Here is a 16,533-nt window from a genome sequence, read left to right on the forward strand (position 1 = left end):
CTAAAGCAGCCAGACCCATAATCCTTCTCTGCGGTCATCTGCTTGGCCCCCGAGACAGTCACATGCTAGGCCAGTTTTCAGTGGCCGTCAGCTTGACTGTCCCCCATGATGGGGGTAGACACCAGCTCCCCTCATCTCCTGTGGTGAAAGAGCTACACATTTTGGCCCATGCCCCTTTATAATATCTACTATCTATATTTATAGATATAGATCTATATCTATATATATAGATAAATTTATCTATATCTATCTATATATCTATAATATATATCTATATTTATAGATATAGATAGATCTATATTTATAGATAGTAGATATTATATATATATAATACATGTATATATACATACATACACACACACTATACATACTATATACCATATATACTATCTATATAATATCTACTTTTGCCACACTCTCAGGCTAGAATTTTGCCTGGGGTCCGCAAATAAAATTACCCAGTACTTTCAAAGACCGAAATCATGTTCTGTGTCTCAGTAGCCAAATTAGTTTCAGAGCTAACCATACACACACCAGCCACTGTCCAAATGCTGCATCCCTGTGAGTCAGTGGACCGGGCTCAGAGAGATGCTGTTTTGTGTTGGATACTTTTTTCCTTTCATTAGTGACACAATCCCAAAAGGGCCATTAACTGGCCATGCCCATTCCAAAAAAAAAAAAAAAGGAACTAAAAAGACTGTGGAGCACAGGTTTTTTGGGAAACCATCCTTAGCTAGAAACAATCCTACAGGAGGAATGAGGACAGGTGCAAAGGAGGCCATGGCAGACAGACGCCAGACCCTGGGAGGCACATGGAGGTAAGACACACACAAAACTGCCTCCAGGACCCCCACTTACCAGCTTGCTTTTGACCAATTGTTCTATTGCACTGACAAGGTCTGCAGCAGAAGGTACTTCAGTGGAAGCCTGCCGGGCAGCTAGCAAAGCGGAGGACTGCAAGACATTGAGCAGCAAAGGAAAAGCAGATTAGCAAGGAATGAGGAATAGCAATTAGGAAGCAAAACAGCAAGTCCACAGCTCAAGGCAGGCAAGGGAAGCAAAGCCTTATGTTTAGAGGCAAGAAATCACAGAGCAAGACAGCAAGTGGTGTGGGTGTCAGACGGTCCTGCCTGACTCCTTGTGAGGAGTTCTGGCCAGCAGAAAAGCAGGGATGAGACTAGGCTCTCCTTAGGCAGGCCTCTGGAGGAACTGAGGGCAGGGTTTGATGAGTTCCTGGGAGGCCAACAGGTAAGGCCTGCACCTGCTGTCAGGAACAGGGGGAGAGGGACAGATAGAACTTTGGCCACAACAGGGCTGCCCATTGCTGTTCCAGGGTATGAAAGGGGTCCGTAAACCTGGCCTCAAATGTGTCCAAAGGAGAGAAACTGTCTTTGCTTTACTTAAATACAGATTTTAAACATAGATCTTCAGTGTGTATCAAGCAAAAATTTTAGGGCAGGGCACTTAAAGACCAGGAAGCTAGAAACCCCCAGCCCACTCATATGCGCACACACACACACACACACACACACGTGCATGTGTGCACACACACACACACACACACACACCCCTCCACAAACAGCTGTTTGTGTTGCTCCCAAATTGAAACATGTGGATATAATACATGGTTCTAGCAAGGAGTTGAGTGTCTCATGCTAGAGTCACCAGGGACTGTCCTATTCACAGTAAAAGGAGGCTCAAGCCAAGGACCTGCCCACCATCCCTTTGTACCAGCAAGCTGGATGGCCAATGGTGTGGGGAATCCTGCTCATGAAGGGACAGTGGTTTTTATATTCCTTCTCCTACCTGAGAAGAAATTGGGGGAGAAATGGTTCACCCTGCATGCATGTATGAACTTTTCCCCCTGGCACAGCCAAGCAGAGGGCAACTGTGCTCCCTGGACCCCAAACACCCTGGAACTGGGGTAAGTTCCTTCAGTCTTTGACACTGATCACTGCAGAGATAAAAAGCTGAAAGTCCTGGCCATGCTTTGGCGTCAAGTTTGTCCCTTACATTAGGGGGGAAAGTTTCAAAAAGAAGCTACTTTTTGTCTAGTTTAAGAGTTACTCTAGGTCTTTGCTTCTGAGATGGGGTAAAACAAAGTCAAATAATAAAGAGAGAGAGAGAACAACACTCTTTCTCCTCTTCTGGGGAATGCAGGAAAGGAGCTTAAGCCTGTTTGGAAATCCAAGCTATCAACTTTTTGATTTAGTAATCCTACCCCTGGGAACTTATCCCAAGGACAGAAGTCAAAAGAACAAATGCTGTATGTACAAAGTGATCTGTAGCAGTGTTATCTAGGGCGGCAAAAACTGGAAACAACCCAGGATATCCCAAAACAGACTGGCCAAGAAAATTATGCTACATCGAATAAGGGAACTACTCCTATTTAATGCTGTTAAAATTGTAGTTACGAAGTTAAAATTAGTAAGATTTTAAAAAATATTAAATAAAACGTTCAACATATCAAGTATATATTAAAACTATAAAAATAAAACATACATACATATGAACAAATATTAAGAGGGGAACATGGAGAATCCAGGTGATTGTAAAACATTAAATAGGTAGACTAAAAAATTCCTTACAGACTGTTGTAAAAACTTATTTTAATAAGTTCGACTCTAATTGCTAGAGGTTTTGAGGCTCTCCAAATGTTTCAGAAAAATAAACGCACAGAAATCAAACAGGCAGGGCTGAGGAGGGTGAATGTGTCTAAAAAGGGACCATTGCCATCTGTCCTCTTTCTGGCTAACAAAAAGGCCACACAAATGTCTGGGGTAAGTCCACCTTTTCAGTTAAAGATTATCCAGAAACAACATAACATCCTCTTCCCCCAAACAAGCTGTGTCTGAGGGAATTTGAGGGGGTGGGTCCATGACCTTTACTTATCATAGGCCAGCTGGCACCTCCTTGCCAAATGCCGTGTGGGACAGCTAATGCTGTGACAGGAGCGTCCTTCGCCCCACACACGCGATCACTGTTTGTGGAACATTTTACAAGGGAAGGCCTCTGGGAACACAGCAGGTTGGCTCCCGTGCGGACCTCAGTATGGCACGTGGGCGCTTCTGCTCCTGGGAGCCCAGGATGGGCCTCGCGCCACACTTGCCGCTACTTGTCCTTCCAACACGGGCCACCAGCGTCACCGTAGGAGGGGCCAGCGCTGTGCCTGGCTCATGGCGGAGTCCCAGAGCAGGGCAACTGTCATCATCCTGTCCCTAGAGTCTCTCCCTCTTGTGTGGTACCCTGGAAGACCCCAACTAATGTCTGGGTTCGTGACCCAATACAAAGTGGAGGGAATGAACTCCAGGACGGGGCTATAACTGGACATGCTGAAGCACGGGCAAGCCGGACTTTTTGAACTGCATCCCAGGTGCTGGTGGAAAGATCTGTTCCCAATCCCTGCTGGCCCCCCTGCCCCACAGGAAGCCGTGCCACTGCAAGGCGGTGTAGCAGGGAACACAGGGCTGTCCTCAGAGGGACAGCTGAGCCACCACCTCCACCACAAGCCACTCTGAAAAGAAACTGTAAAGGACAGTTAAAACCCAGAGTCCAAGGGGACAGTGACAAAGAGAAGGCAGGAAAAACACACTGAGGTGAAAGCAGAGTTTGCTAGGAAAATGAGTGACGGAGTGTGCAGTTAAAGCAGCCCCCAGCCTCGGCTGGTACTGAGCAGCACGTCCAAGCTGAGCCTCTAGAGCAATCAGGGTGATCGCTGGGGGCTTCGAGGCTACACAGACATCTACGCTCCAGGCACCCGGGAGCCTCCGCGTGCTCAGGAGCCAGAGATTGTACAAGACCAAGCACGCGACAGCCTGCAGTTAGTTTTCCCACCTTTGTCAGCAACCTTCCCTCCCCCCTTAGCAGCATCTCCTTCCCTCCCATGCTTGCAGAATTTGGACTTGACCAGAAGTTACTTCTATTTGGATTTTAGAGTTGAGTATAGGGAAAAGGATCAGCGAAAACACAGTTCAGACGTCAGGTACAACAGAGGGATCTCAGCCTGGAACTGCCCTCAGACTCCTTGTGAGACAAACAGTTCCTTTTAGGATCTGCAGTGTCCGAAGACAGAGCCATTATCCTCCATCAACAGGATGAGACACCAGTCCTACTCTGGGATTGCTGCACGTGCCCCTCTGCTGCCCAGAATGGAGTCAGATCTTCAGGGCAGGGGGAGAGTAACCTACTGAATATAGACAAATCTCCATCATTACAGATTCAGAGCGAGAACAAGGGAGAGAGAGTAGTACTACTCCCATCATACACACAAGACAAAATCACATGTATTACACGTTGTTCTTTCAAGGGAGAAAGTAAAGGAGTCCTACCATCTCGTCCTGCGTAGGGTCATTGTCAAAGATCTTCATAGGAGGCGGGAGAGGGGTGTGTGACTCTTCGTCTGGCTCATCTTCTCCCCAACCTTTCTTGTTCTTCTAGAACAAAAGAGCAGCATTAGTCATACAGTCTTCTGTTTCATATAGTTAAAGATACCAATGGCTTAGGACTTAGAGTTTTTTTTTTAAAAGCAACATATAAGATAACCTCCTTCCTCAACACATCCTTATTTTTTAGCCTCACTGTCCTCTTCTGTGGAATGGGTGCACCTTCTTCTCAAAGGACAGTGAGGTTAAAATGGGGGAAAACACACACACACACACACACACACACAAGACAAACATCAACCTTGTTAATCAGGAAAAAGAAAAAGTTGAGAGTGGTCAGAGAGAGCCTAACTTTTTAAGCCTTTGAAGGACTATTAAGCCACAATCTGAGTATCACCAGGCTCCCCTGTCATCTTCAGAGGGAGAAATGGCAAATAGCCTAAAATTACAAACAGAGTCTGGTTACACAGCAGGAAGAATTGCTTAGCCCCATCAGCGATTAGAGCAGGTTAGTTGGCCAGAAAAAAAAAAAAAAAAGCTCTCATTCCCCCAACTAGAACACACCCACTGTATTTTATTTTTTTAAGATTTTATTTATTTGACAGAGAGGTCACAAGCAGGCAGAGAGAGAGGGAAACAGGCTCCCTGCTGAGCAGAGAGCCCGATGCGGGGCTCTATCCCAGGATCCTGAGATCATGACCCCACCCGAAGGCATAGGCTTAATCCACTGAGCCACCCAGGTGCCCCCACCCACTGTATCTTGATTACAGAATCTCAGCTTTGGAAGAGACTTCGGAGGTCACCCAGTCTGACCTCTTGGCTAATACAGAGGCCTCTCTCACTGCTATGTGAGGTCATATGTCATCCCTGCCCCTTCTAGCCCTGGTGTCTGTTCGCTTTCATGACCGCTTGCTCATCACTGGTTAACTTCCATTCAAGTCCCTCTTTGGGCTGCAACCTAGCCTTCTGCAAACCTCTGCCTGTTAGTCATAATTCTCCCCTCTGGAGCACCTGGAGTTGTCCATTCCCTTTTACATGTGGCATTGCTCTAGACAACTGAAAACAGTTATACTCTCCCAGCATGACCTTCTCCTTCCAAGGGAAATGGTGGACCTTCTTTCATTCTTATTCTCAACTAGCAGGTTTTGATGTAGTCTTTAGTAGAAGCAGAGGAATAGGTGACCAAATGGCTCCCCTCGGGTCCAGGCCCCTATCTCCAAATCTGGCAAAGTGTGGTCTATCTGCTGGAAATTCTAGGTGCTAGTCAGTCTCTGAAATGGTCACGTGTTGGCCTGGCAAGATCTTGTTGGTACAAAAACTCAGATTCCTTGGGCTCAAGAAAACAATCTAGTGGGGTCCAGAGACTGGGAAGTTTATAGAACCCGGGGAAGGAGGCCCCTCTGATGGAGGCTCCAGGGCCACGTGTACGTACCTCATCGGCACTGTCTCCCTGAGGTGTTGTCTCATCCCCAGGCTTGGGAGAGCCCAGGTCGAAGCTCTTCCGGCCATCTCGTACTTTTTTCTGCTTCTTGATGTTTCCATCTGCTTTCCCGCTGTTGAGCCGGCGCACGGGACTAGTCAGCCACTTCTTAAGGGTGTTGGTGGAACGCTTGGGCCCGGGGGAGCTGTGGATGGAGTTCAGGGAGGGCTGAGACTGGAGGTTGGCCACTGACTCAGACTTGCCTCCGTTTTCACTTGAGGAATGAGAGTATGCATCTGAGGAGAAAGAACAGACAGACAGCCATGTCAGAAGCAGTTGGGGGACGGGTGTTGCGGCTGGAAGTAAGACAGGTCCATCACTCAGAAAGCTGGGACACAAGGCAGAATGTCAAGGCCCGCTGCAGACCGTGGTCAGGGCAGCCCTCTCTAGAGGTTAACAGCTGACCCTCACTGAATATTTAATGTGCAAGGCACTGCTCTGGGAGCTGTGGATATCGGAGTGAACAGAAGATAAGGACTCCTACCCTCAAAGAAAAAAAAAAGTCAAGATCCTAAGCAAGAATTACCAACCAATAACCATGTTATGGACCATCTATTAGGTAATATATTTTAAAGACATTTAAGACCTAGGTTTTATTTTCAAACACCTCTTATCTATCTACAGACAAAACACACACACACACACACACACACACACACACTCCGAGAAAAAGAGAAAAGAGCTAAAGAGCAAGACAGAGCATGCAAAACAAAGCCAAATTCACATAGTAGAATGTGATTAATTGCCATAAGGCTGGTGTGGACTCTAGGTGATAAGCTAGCAGAGTTCAGAGGGAGGTCAGTTCAGTGTAGGCGGGAACTGGTCTGAAAGGGTTTAATGGAAGAGATGTGTCTGAGTAGAAGAGAAGGGGAGAAGGAATTCTAAAAGGGAGAGACAGCAGGAACCAAGGCATGAATATTGAAAAGTAAGTTAACACCAGCCCATAAGGAGATCCTCTGCATGAAACAAAGGTTTGATGGAGAAAGAGAAACTGGATAGAAAGATGGGTGAGGACATTTAATAATAAACTAGAAGTGTCTGACTTTTATTGTGAGACTATCCTGGGAAATGACACAATAAAAAGGTGGGCTTTTTTGTTGTTGGTTGTTAATTAATCTGGTCACTATATACAGCATAGCCCTGGGAAGGTGGGGTCAGAACCAGAAGGCCACACTAGGGCAGCACACAGGGGTACAGATGAATGAATGTGAGGCATTCCAAAGCACAAAGGGTCTGGATGACAAACTGAAGGTGAGTTACTTCTCTGTGTCTGCTGTTTCTCATTACCAAAGTGGTCTTGGAAGAATCCCTGACCAGCTCTGCCTTGACCCCTCATGGGCCCGCTGTCCCAGCACTGGTTTGAACACTATTTAAATATTTAAACCAAACATATGACTAGGTATTGAAATCAATTATTGTAGTGGTTTTTCCATACCTATTCCTCTCAAAGACTGAATCACCTTTTCCTGTAATGACTTCATCCTAGACCTGGCCTGGAGGACAAAGCTGGATTTAGAGGCCCTCTGGCCCAGACACAGCCGGTAGAGAAGAAACAAAATCCCCAAGGAAGGTGGATAAATACTTTTGCCAACAAAGAGCTGTCTCCAGCTTTTGTAAGTGGTGGATCTTGAGGGCCCCAAGCTTAGGATCTTGACTAGTGGGGACTGACTTTGACGTTGCTAGAGTTTTATGTGTACTTTGGAAAACAATACCTCAATGTCTGCATCTAGAAGCCCCAACACTTGAGGTCCTCAAGTCCCCTGGTATAAAGGACAGTTTACAGGGCTGTTCTCTGAATATTTGGGGATCCACTGACTTGGTTGCTGTGCCTTTAAGGACAACACTATAATATTATCTCAGGGAATTCCTTGCTGGCTGTGGTCCTGGGTATGTTGACATTATTGCTGAAGTGTTTGGTGTGGGTCAGACTCCTGTTCTCAGAAGCCTGGGTGATCAGCATCTCCCTACACTGGCAGTGGAACCAGGGCCTTCCTCTTATCTTTCTGCTGATAAGCTGCAGAAGCTTTTCATTCACTAGACCCCTGGGATACCACATGGCTCTGTAAAACCGAGCCTTCAAAACGTAATCAGCATGTACTGTGTCAGCAGAACTAGAGGTCCAAGGGTATTAACTGTGCCTGGTTCTAGGCAGGGCAGGTGACTGTCCAAATTCTCTGTTCCATCACAAAGCATAGCCTAACTTTGAGATTCACAAATGTGAGTCTTGACTGACTGTCGTTCCCTGTGGTCATGCGGTTCTGCTTTGGGTCATTCTGTATAAATGAATGGCAAGAGTACACATCACAAAGTACAAATGAAAAATCAAGCATGTTTAAAGTTTACCTACTGGAATCAGATTTGTTGGAATCAAATCAACCATTCAATTGCAGCCCACATAAATGAGAATTCAAGTGTTGGAAGCAATCCGTAATTTGTCTAATTAGGGTCCCAAATGGAGACAGGACCATTTTTAAATCACTTTGGTGTTCTTTGTTTGTCTCTTTCTGTTTCTATTTTCCAATTTTGATATAATTGACATATAACACTGTATTAGTTCAAGGTGTATAACATAATGATTTGATATTTGATACATCGTGAAATGATCACCGCAGTAAGTTTAGTTAACATTCATCACCTCACATAGTTAAATATTTTTTTCTTGAGCTGAGAAATTTACTAAATTACTTTGAATGCATGTTTTTAAAGAATGTGGCACCATTTAGTTTAGAAAATTTGTACTTTATTGCTGCTTTAAAGAATAATTGGCATGCTATGCTCTTCCCATCTTTGGAAGATGACTGCAATTAGCTGTTCGAGGTTTTATTCTGGTACCTTTCCAGGCATAAAAGTTAAGTGACTGATTTGTAACAACTGCAACAATAAGACTGCTATCAAAGTTTTCCAAGCTGAGGTAGTTGCTATTTATTATGATGTTTGTCATAGGAAATAGAAGATTAGTGTTTCAGGAAACCAAGGTTCATAGTTGGTGAATGGCAGAGAAGCAAGACTTAAAACCAGATCTCACTCCACTGTACATGTGTATGTATGTATATATATATATACATATATATATACACACACACACATATGTATATATGAATATACATATATATGTATACACACACACAACTATTTATTTAAAGATTTTATTTATTTGGGAGAGAGTGAGCAGAGAGAGAGAACACAAGCTAGGGGAAGGGACAGTGGGAGAGGGAGAATCAGACTCTCTGGTGAGCATGGAGCCTGACATGGGGCTTGATCCCACGACCCTGAGATCATTACCTGAACTGAAGGCAGATGCTTAACTGACTGAGCCACCCAGGCGCCCCATCCACGGCACATATATTAATCTTATTCCTACCTCTGCATTTATTCTATGTATTGATTTAGCTTCTATGATTATTGTAAAAGGAGCCTCAAACTTCTAGTGTATTTAACATTTTAAATATACATTTATATATAATTTATATAAGTTATAAAATTGCAATGCTGAACACAGTCTCAGTCTGATTTTACAGACAAGGCAATGAAGTTTTAAATCTGAGAAATTCCCTGTTACCAGTGAGTTAGTCACAAAGCTAGGACCAGAATCCAAGCATCTCTACAGCTACCCCAGGGCTCTGAACAAATGTTTCCTCTACAACCCTGAGGCACAGAAGCTGCACAAACAGCTAATATCTGGTTTTAAGTCACTTGGGAAGACAAATGTGTCCCAGGGCATTGTAGGTAATCAAGTTCCCCAGATGTTCCAGTATGTTCAACTTGCTTTCTGGATCAGAAAAAAAAAATCATATTCTGAGGCTGGTTTTACTAGGAGACACTTGGATAGAGAAAAATAGAGAAAAAAATGTAACAACCAGGTACCCACCAACCTAGATGGCATAAATATCAACTTTTGAGGGGGCATATTTGTTTCAACTTTTTAAAAAAGATAAATAAAAGATTATTGTAGTTTTAAATTTTTTCACCCATTCACAGTTCTTTATTCCCTTCCTTTCTTTATTAATTATTTTTATTAACACATATTGTATTATTGGCCTCAGGGGTACAGGTCTGCACCCATTCACAATTCTATCCACCATTTTCCCTTCCCAGAGTTAAATTCTCTTCTGAAGTTGGTGTGCATCTGTCCATGTTGTTAGCCATTTACCGTGTATGGAAATATAGTATTATTTTGTATTTTTAAAGTTTCATATAAATATCATAATATAGGTATCATTTTGCAATGTGCTCATTAATTCAAAATTATCTGAGATTTATCCGTGTTCAGTCATGTAGACCTAGTTCATTCATTTTAATTATTGAATGATATTCTTTCATAGGATGTATCATGGTATTTGTAACACATTTTCCTAAGGATGGATATTTAGGTTGTTACACACACACACACACACACACACACACACTTATCTGAAGCAATCCTGACAGATCTCTATTTGTGAGAATTCCTCTAGGGCAAGGTTTCCTAAACTACCTGTGGTCAGGGAGTCAAGGACCCATTTTTTTTATTCTCAATCTGTTTCAGATCAAAACTTTTACAAAATACAAAGTGATACTCTTAGATACAGTGGAAGTATCAAATTCCTATAAAAGCTTCTAAATGCTTGTACCTGTATCTCCTTGTATCTCCTTGTGGAGTATCTCCTTGTACCTCTTGTACCTGTATCTCCTTGTGGACTGGAAACAAATGGCTGGCAAACCTTTACAACATGCAGATCACACACAGAGGAGAACACACACTGTTCTAAACACTAAAGCATTCAGAGCATGTGTATCAAGGTGGGCGTGCTGGGCTTTACAGACAACACCTCACCACCTTCACCAATTACTGCTGGATTGTACTCTGAGTTACTCTCATCAACTGTGTACACAACTTCTCATCTTTTCCAATCATCAACGAAATGAAAAAGCGATCTACCAGATGGAAAAAAACTTGCAAATCATTTATCTGGTAAGGGGTCAATACCCAACATATATAAAGAACTCATACAACTCAACAGCAAACATCCTGATTAAAAAAATGGGCAGAAGATCTGAATAGACCTTTTCCCAAAGAAGACATAGAGATGGTCAATGGGTACATGAAAAGATGCTCAACATTACAAATCATCAGGGAAATGCAAGTCAAAACCACAGTGAGATATCTCACATCTGTTACAATGGCATTCTCCAAAAGATAAGAGATAACGAATGTTGATGAGAATGTGGAGAAAAGGAAACCCTTGTGCACCATTGGTGGGAATGCAAACTGGTGTAGATACTATGGAAAACAGTATGAAAATTCCTCAAAAAAATTAAAAGCAGAACCTCCCTATGATCTAGCAATTTCACTTCTGGGTTTTTATCTGAAAGAAATGAAAACACTTGAAAAGATACATGGACCCTGCATTAATTGCAGCATTATTTATAATGCACAAGACAGAGGTGACTCAAGGAATGGATATGGAAATGTGGTACATGTGTACACTGGAATATTATTTAGTCACAAAAAAGAAGGGAATCGTGTTATTTGTGACAACCTGATGGACCTTGAGGGCATTATGCTAAACACAGTAAGTCAGACAAAGAAAGATAAAGAATGTATGAACTCACTTATATGTGGAATCTAGGGGGGAAAAACCCCACAAACTCATAGATACAGAGAACAGTTTGGTGGTTGCCAAACTTGGGCGAGGAAGGTGGGCAAAATGGGTGATGGAAGTCCAAAGATACAAACTTCCAGTTATAAAATAAATAAGTCACAGGGATGTAATGTACCATGTGATGACTACTGTGAATATTGCTGTATTATATATTTGAAAGTTGCTAAGAGAGTAAACCTTACAAGTTCTCATCACAGGAAAGAAAAACTTTTAACTGTATGTGGTGATGGGTGCACAATAAGCAGTCTTATTGTGATCATTTCACAATACATGCAAATACTGAATCATTATATTGTATACCTGAAACTAATATAATGTTATGTCGGTAATATTTTGATTTAAAAAAAGAAAAAATTCTTATCTTTCTGTATTCTCTGATGCTTAATTATGTACATCAGCATATAATTTTCCACTGGAAAAAGTACATGTCTCCTTCCTAACCAAAAGCACATACTTAAAGGAAATAAATTGAAATTAAAGCAGAATGTCTCAAGAAGAAGAAACAAAAAGGTAAAAACCAGTGCCTCTAGATCAGTAAGAAATGCGCCCTGTAATTGGCATCTCAGCCACAAACTGGGAAAATAGGAAATTTGTCATGGGAATCTCTGAGGTTGAAGGTCCAACTTCATAGGCTCTGAGTGGCACAGCTTACCTGGTTGGTCATGGGAGTATAAAGATACTAATGAAACCAAGAAAATGTCAATAAATAAACCAACAGACAACTAGGGCTTATCCATCAGCAGACTCACACACTATTTTTTATCCCTACTTTCTTCAGTTCCCACGCCACCTCTCTAACCCACCTGATTTCCTTCTTAATAGCCGAGAAGCCATGCTGCTTCGCGACACAACACATTCCAAAGCTTAGTCAATGATTAGAGAGTTCTTGACCTCAACACCCATCTCTTCATGATATTTCATTGCTGTTGATTAAAAGGGAAATTCTCCTGGCGTAATGGGCCTGCCTTGTTTAAATAACCTCAGAACAACCCACTGGTGCCTCGTCAGTGGATTGCAACAAAGGGATGAGCTGGCTTCTGGCCCGGCTATGTCACTAACCAGATGGGCAGCGCTCAGACGGATTAGACAGGATACACTCAAAGCCCGGCTCCGCCCCTGGTCAGCTTTGTGACTCTAGTCCACTTACCTAATCTCTCTGTATCTGTTTCCTCATCAGTAAAGGAAGATAATATTAGTGTCTACCCTATAGGATTGCTATCAGGATTAAGGAGTTAATGTTTTTAAAGTGCTTAGAATACTTTAGACCCATAGAAACAAGATGTTAAGTTAAATAAAAAAATCAATAAAACCATAAAAAGCTGCCTTAGTTCCGTGACTTTGAGTTTATTTTGTATAAACTCTGTTTTTTTAATTCTATCTTATGTCCTTCTAAAGCCTAGAACAAATGATTGAAGGCCATTTTTAGCTTCAAAGAGTCATGTCTCCTAAAAGTGAAGAAAAAAATGCTACCAGTTGCCATTCCAGGTCATTTTCCTTTCTCATTTCAGGGAACCACTTGTATGACCACTGCCTGAAATCTTGTCCAAGAATAAGGTGGCCAAATTCTAGGACTCCTTGGCCATGATTGTCTCTCTTTCCCGCTATTTGGAAGTGGAAGCACTATAAGCTGTTACCTGGAAACAATACATGCCTCCTTATCTATAGGGTGTCTCAGAATGGGAGCTGCAGATGGATTTTATGACCAGGCAATTGAACAACTGCTGTGATTAGGGTCTCAAATACCATCGTGGGTTTAGAATAAACATGCCAGTGTTATTGGTTTCAGCCTTGGGGCAAGCACTCCATGATTTCAGGTATTTTCATCACAGTAGCGTGTTTCCAAGCAGTACTGGAGAGGAGAGCTGTCTGCTTGTTGTGAAGAGGAAAAGTGGAACAAAGCTCATGAGAATATGTGCACTGAACAGGTCCCAACGAGTCCATTGTCTAGGTCAAACCCTGTCCTTCTATACTTGGCTAGACCTTCATTAGCTACCAAAATAGAAGATAAACATGTGCAAATGGGTAGTAACTGAATATACCAGAAATTTGCCATATCTAAGACAGCCCATTTATAAATTCTATTTCCTTTTTGAAAAGTTTCAACTCATATTTATTTCACTTTTTACATTACACCTAGGGGAAAAAAAGCTTTTACCCTTAATAGCCTGTTGTAAAATTTGCAAACCTATTCTGAAAGTGGAATACAAGGGGTGCCTGGATGGCTCAGTGGGTTGAGCCTCTGCCTTCAGCTCAGGTCATGATCTCAGGGTCTTGGGATTGAGCCCTACATAGGACTCTCTGTTCAGCAGGGAGCCTGCTTCCACCCCTCTCTCTGCCGCCTCTCTGCCTACTTGTGATCTCTCTCTCTCTCTCACTCTCTCTCAAATAAATAAATAAATAAAATCTTTAAAAAAAAAAAAAGAAAGAAAGAAAGAAATCAAGAACAAGTCATCACAGAATACACATGTAGGAAATGTCAAAAGCCTTTGGCTGCCTCCCCAGTATGGCCAACCAGTATTTCTCTAATCACAAAATACTGATTCACCAGCCTTCTTCTCACTGACCTCAAAGCAAGCTGAAAATAAAGGATTATACCTCTCAGACAAAAAGAGAAGAGAATTCTATTAGTTTTGGGGGTTACCATCCCCAAAGACCAGGAACAATGGCCTTGAAAGGGCAAGTCTGGGACCGCAGAGAGCATACGAATGTGTAAGGTCACCCAAGCTTTCCGTGGATTGTGAGTACCCTTGATGCATACCTCACTAAGCTGGCCACCCATTTTCTATACTGGCTTAAGGGACACAACTCAAGAACAAAAAACTCATTCTCAGTCCATTCTTCTGGAGTTCAATGATGGTATTCAACCACACCCCAAAGGCTGTCTTTTAAATACTGTATTTTATGTAATTGCTAAAAGATACAGAATCTAGTTGCTCTGTATTAATCATACCTATTTTATCTAGATGGTAAATGGGTCTATAAATGTCCCCCTGGTACCTATAACACTTTATTGGAAGCTTTGACTCCAATGGCTGAAATCAGAAGAAAACACAAAACTCCTAAAATCCACTAGATATTTACAGAAGAGTTTTTTAACCTCCTGTTCTTTTGTCTGGCTTTAGTTCCAATGATACTGGAATAATTGTAAACTCATCCTTACTGCCTTCTGTGGCTTGAGCTATATAAGGCAAATGCATTTCAATACATCTGTCTGCAGAGATTAGAGAGCCAAATACTCATGTTTTCTTCAGTTTTCTATAAATAATTTACTTAATATAAACATTATAGAAGTATCATATATACATTTTTTCTCACACTGGAAATTGCACCTCTAGAGAAAGGGATGATGGAAATGTCAAGGATACAAATTCTTTGGGTAATAAACACGTAAATCCAATTGTTTGTAAGCAGGGACAGGAAAAAACCTACAGTAAGCACATTAATATATCTCTCATGGCACAAGATAATGACTCTCACAGGTCTTTTAGTGGAATGCTGATGAAAGCCAATCTCCTGGTTGTGTGTTTAGCTGAGGTCCCAAGGCTGTGCATCACCAGTTCCTGGAATGGCTGGCTTCCCACCAGACCATTTGGTTGGCCATTCCGGTGTCTAGACCACCTGGTGCCAGAGGATGAAGAAAGCTGCTACAGTGACAGCAACAGGAAAGGGGAAAGGAAGATAAGCAGCTTGGTCCAGAAACATTGTTTCTTAACACTAGGAAACTTGGTGCCCTTGCAATTTGCCCCTACCACAACTTTAGACTAACCTTGGCAAACACCACTTGGCTCAAGATCTCTTCACCAACACTTGACTCTCAAATACGTAGTCCACACCCCTGCCTCCTGCTTGCTATCCTGCTTTTATACTTAGCTCAGGAATGTCTTCTCTGATGAATCCTTTGCCAACCCACCGTTCCTTATCTCACCACTTTACTCAGACTTCATGTGTTTTTATAACTTTTATACACACACACACACACACACACACACACACACACATCTAAATCCCGAGGGATTTGGAAATTTGTGTCTGCTTTTCCCATTAAACAGAGTATGAATGAAGGATCACTCTGAGCCTAAACAGCACATTGTATGGAGCTCAATAGTCAGATGATGGTTCATTTCTACTCCCTCATCCCCATCTCCTCCCAAAGTGCTGATCCTACCTGGTAGAATGAGAGATCTGAGCCACAGGGATTTCAAATCCAGTGGCATCCACAAAGGGCAGGAATTCTTTTCATCTTCAGAGCTCTTGGGGACACCAGCCCTTAATACCAGGGTCTACACCAACAGACTAAACAATCCCCACAGGGGTGAGAAGTCAGTACCATGGGCTTCAATCTAGATAAACTTTTGCGAATTCTACTCTAATTCAGCCCAGATCCCACTCAACTACTCCCAGCTCCTTCAGTGGCCCCGCCCTCCACCACTTGGACTTCCATCAGGACACCTTGGGAAACAGAGGGCAAAATGGCTGTTTCCAACTGCTTGTCTTCATAGTCTCCCTGGCTTCAGTTTCCCCCGTGTAATATTCTCTCTGAGCTGGAACAGAGGGAGGAGAGCCCTTAAAGGGCAATGAGTCAGTGCCTTCCTCCCATCCAGACAGGCATGTTCTAAGCACGCAAGGCCGTGCTGTGACATGTTGTCACAATGACAAGGGCTAAAAATTCTCTCTATATTTCAGGGGTGGATTCTGAAACTTGACATATCAGATCGTCAAAAGTCAGTGAAAGCAGATCTGCTGCTCTTCCAAGAGTAAACATTTTAGATATTATTTCCATTTATATACCCATTTCATTCTCCCAGACTTGTCCACCATCCTGGAGAGGGAATGCTCATTTCTTTTATAGTATAGTGTAGAAAATTCTCCTAAAGGGCTTCTGAACTGCTTAAAACATAACCAATAAGAGAGCATGGTGAAACTTGACAAATCCAGACTGAAAAATGATATTGCTACATTCATATAAAACTTAAATACAGACTTTAATTTGAGATGAGATTTCTACTTATGATAGGGCAACAAGAATCAG

At 42.5% G+C, this 16,533-nt stretch overlaps 1 protein-coding gene across 23 annotated transcripts in view; it reads right to left on the reverse strand.

Moving 5' to 3' along the window:
• Nucleotides 1–16,533, reverse strand: part of KALRN (kalirin RhoGEF kinase) — a 661,720-nt gene that overhangs the window by 68,971 nt on the left and 576,216 nt on the right. For 13 of the 23 annotated variants that reach the window (XM_044252179.1, XM_044252178.1, XM_044252163.1 and 10 more), the window contains 3 exons: nt 5,815–6,098; nt 4,329–4,433; nt 859–954 (listed from right to left, as the gene is read on the reverse strand). In XM_044252179.1, the coding sequence (XP_044108114.1) occupies nt 859–954; nt 4,329–4,433; nt 5,815–6,098 (485 nt within the window). The remainder of the gene's footprint in view (nt 1–858; nt 955–4,328; nt 4,434–5,814; nt 6,099–16,533) is intronic. The other 10 variants (XM_044252165.1, XM_044252168.1, XM_044252183.1 and 7 more) reach the window with 3 other exon arrangements.

This window comes from Neovison vison, chromosome 6 (genome assembly GCF_020171115.1).
Source record: "Neovison vison isolate M4711 chromosome 6, ASM_NN_V1, whole genome shotgun sequence".
Lineage (NCBI taxonomy): Eukaryota > Metazoa > Chordata > Mammalia > Carnivora > Mustelidae > Neogale > Neogale vison.